Raw genomic sequence first — 3360 nt, forward strand, 5'->3', positions numbered from 1 at the left:
AACATGCGTCTCCTGGAACGCCACATCTCGCAGCGCATGGGATTAACTCCACGAGAGCTGCGGCTGCGGCTGCAGCTGCCTGAGGACGTTGACTATATCGAATTCGAGGATCTGGTGCGCGACAAAAACGATAAGTCAAAGGCGGTCCCGGCAACTTCCGAGGGGGCGTCTTCGTCACCCCTGCGAGGCGCAGAAGGAGGCATTGGGGGTGAGATGGGCGTCCCACCGCCATCGCCGGCGGCAGAAGCAACGGATACGTCTGCGGCACCTGGCACACGCAGCGCCCAAGAGCGGGTCAAGCGTGGCCGGGGAGACGGCGTGGCGGCGGCGACAGAAGGCCAAACAGGGCAGTGAAGCGTCCACGAACAGAAGCCAAGAAGGACGCAGTGGGGCACACGGCCGCTCGCTGTGGGAAGAAAAAGAAGGAGTTGTAGAGGTGTGCGCCACGGGCCAGCGGCTTCTCATATATCACACCGCGCTTGCAATGCGTCCAGGTGTGCGTAGGGAGCGTATCCAACAGGGGAAAGAGACTGCCAGCTGGCGCAGTTTTGCTCTCCCTCCCCCGATGCAATGCACGAATGTGGCAAACTGCCTGTTTTTTTCAAGCAGACTAACACTTCTCCACCTCTACGTCTCGCGCTCGACGCTTTTACAGGCCTAAACATTGCCCTTCATGTGGCTTGCCTTGCTCGCTTCGGTGCATCTGAGTGTGCTTTGATGGAGAGAGACAGCCGTTTCACGACAAACAGACTCCCTCGCAGGGTTCCTGTGGCGCAGAAGAGAACAGAGTACTGCACGGACGCATGGAAAGAGAGAGAGAGAACCCATTGTGTATCCCCACCGGTGCTTTTGCTGCACTGCGCGGATTGTGTCGTTTGTGCCGGCACATGCCGCCACTGCGGTTCTGGCTCCTGTTGGCCAATTCATTTTAGTTTTATGGGACTCCGGTCGCATACAACACACAGAGACCGTTTCAAATCCAGTGCACCACCTGCTGTGCTTGAGTTGCCCTGGTCACTCCCGATGCCGCACACTTGCTGGGCCGACGCCGTGTATGTGTTTTTTCCTCACTTATTTCTCTTCTGCCCCTCTTTTAGGGATACTCTTTTTTTTTTCACTGGTCACAGGCAGTAGCACAGCAAATGGCGGTACTTGGCTTTAACTCATGTTCTGAGGTCATCGTCTACCTCACCTTCCTGTTCTTTGGGGTGTCGATTATGATGGTTTCCAACGCCATCACGGCAGCCCCGCCTTTCATCATGGAATTCTACAAGTATGCCAAGGGTGACAAGGACACTAAGGCCGACGATCCGCTTTTCTGGGCCAATGTGCTGACGTACTACTACGTAGCCGTGTTCGGGATGCAGGTCGTGTGCGAGGTATTCATGCTGACGCCCCTGGGCCGGAGTATTCCTCTACGTCCCCGTCTTATCGTTGGTCTTATCATTCCGATTGCAGAGATGCTCACGCTGGTTCTTGTTCCGCTTGGGCACACAGGGGAGGCTGGCGCCAAGGCCACCATTATGGTCGTTGCTATTGTTAGTGGCATCTCGAAGACACTCTGCGACTCCAGCACAGGTGCCCTCGCGGGTCCGTTCCCGACAAAGTTTTACGGTTCGGTCGTTTTGGGGCTCGGTTTTTCAGGTATCATCTCATCCGCAATGGCGATGACTATCAAGGGATCCATGGCGGATGACTTCGAAAGTGTGCAGACGCAGTCCCGCATCTACATTGGTGTCTCGATAGGAATTCAGGTCGTCTCCTGTCTCCTGCTGGTGGTGATGCCGCGCAACCCTTTTGCCCGTAAGTACACGGCAGAGTTCAGGTACATGCATGACCGCCAAGAAGGACATGCCCACACGGACGACAACGAGATCTCCATGAGCAACGTGAAAGAACAGGAGGTGTCGCCGGTTCCCAATGAACATACGATTCCGTTTTCCGGCGCTGAGCACAACATGGATGTGATGCACGTTGTGGGCGATGCGGACAACGTTTGGGACATTGACCAGGTGGACAACATCACCTCGACACAACAAATGCTGAACGCACAGATAATAGTCGTGTTTAAGTGCATTTGGCCAATGCTGCTCTCCTGCTTTGTGGTGTTCGGTACCACCCTTCTCCTCTTCCCAGGTGTGTTTTTCGCTGCGGGCAGTCCGAAAGGTTGGTACACGACGATCATTATCGCCATGTTCAACCTTGGTGACTTTTTATCGCGTTGCATTTTGTTGTTCAAACGTCTGCATCCCTCGCCGCGCGTTGTGTTGGCTGGGTCGTTCCTGCGTCTTCTCGTCATCCCGTTGCTGGTGCTGTGTGTGCGCAAGATCATCCCTGGTGAGGTCCTCCCCCACATTCTGTGCCTGATTTGGGGCCTGACGAACGGCTACTACGGTGGCATGGCAATGATCCACTGCACCCGCACGCCGTCGCTGGTGATGGCTGGTCAGCGCTCCATTGCCAGCATCATGGCACTTTTGGCACTTCTGTTGGGTCTGTTTGTGGGATCTTCCCTGGCCATGGGGGTGCTCAGGTGGCTGCCGCAATAGGACATACGTGGATCCGTGGTTTTCGACTTCCGCCGATGTGGACGCTGTTAACGGGAAGCATCATAACCTTTGGCGTTGACGTTTTTCTCTTTATTTCTTTTTTTTTATTTTGCTGTTGTTGTTGTAAACATTGAATTTTTGTCTTTTAATATTTTATTTTATTTTGAATCTTCTGTTGGCGTTGAGTTTTTTGTCTGCCCCCCTTTTTTTTCTTTTCTTTTTTCGTTGTTGTTGTTTATTTTCCACTAATTCCAATGGAAGCTTTTTTTTTTTTTTGTAGGGCGGAGGTCTCCGTCAGTTGAGGGGTGGGGGTTACAGCACCCCACCGTTTTTGTTTTTTGAGCACTTCCTCCCTCCCTCCCTCCCTCCCTCCCTCCCTCTCATTGCTGCTTCGCTCGCCACCTATTTCTCTTGCTTTATTTCTGTGCATTGCTGTTTTTCTTTCTTTCTCATCGCTGCTCTCACGGCGCGATGCGTGCAATTGGTGTGCACTTGCGCAGCCAGCGGAGGTTGCATTGCATTTGCGCAGGCGTGGGGCGTGGGGCGTGGGGGGCGAGCTGTGGTAGATGGCAACTGCGACATCAGTGAAGGAGGCAATTGCCCACTTTGAGGAGGCGGAGTACGTCCGCCGCACCCGTGAGATGTCAGAGGAGGAGAAGGCGAGTGCGCCGCGCGTTGTGGCCGCAGAGGAGCCAAGGGTCCTGCTCATTGGGATGTTGCCGCCAATTGTGAAGATGGACAAGGGCATTGCGACGCTCGTGAACTGCGAGCACCTTGGCCTGTCGACGAATGGCATTGAGAAGATTGGCCC

At 54.3% G+C, this 3360-nt stretch overlaps 2 protein-coding genes across 2 annotated transcripts, besides 4 other annotated features; both read left to right on the top strand.

Annotated features, from left to right (window-relative positions):
• Nucleotides 1-354, top strand: TraAM80_05001 (uncharacterized protein; the record flags this gene model as incomplete). Its single annotated transcript, XM_029381898.1, has 1 exon — nucleotides 1-354. A coding segment is annotated over one exon (354 nt), but the record flags the coding sequence as incomplete, so codon positions are not given.
• Nucleotides 355-1142: 788 nt separating this feature from the next.
• Nucleotides 1143-2549, top strand: TraAM80_05002 (putative nucleoside transporter 1; the record flags this gene model as incomplete). The annotated part of the gene is made up of 1 exon (XM_029381899.1): nucleotides 1143-2549. One exon carries the CDS (start codon nucleotides 1143-1145, stop codon nucleotides 2547-2549), a length of 1407 nt encoding a protein of 468 aa, XP_029238391.1.
• Nucleotides 2550-2630: 81 nt separating this feature from the next.
• Nucleotides 2631-2714: a microsatellite.
• A 38-nt stretch (nucleotides 2715-2752) lies between these two features.
• Nucleotides 2753-2791: a microsatellite.
• Nucleotides 2792-2897: 106 nt separating this feature from the next.
• Nucleotides 2898-2929: a microsatellite.
• A 29-nt stretch (nucleotides 2930-2958) lies between these two features.
• Nucleotides 2959-2999: a microsatellite.
• The last annotated feature ends 361 nt before the right edge of the window (nucleotides 3000-3360 follow it).

The sequence above is a fragment of the Trypanosoma rangeli genome (genome assembly GCF_003719475.1).
Source record: "Trypanosoma rangeli strain AM80 chromosome Unknown Tra_15.4_contig_00154, whole genome shotgun sequence".
In the NCBI taxonomy this organism is placed as follows: Eukaryota; Euglenozoa; class Kinetoplastea; order Trypanosomatida; family Trypanosomatidae; genus Trypanosoma; species Trypanosoma rangeli.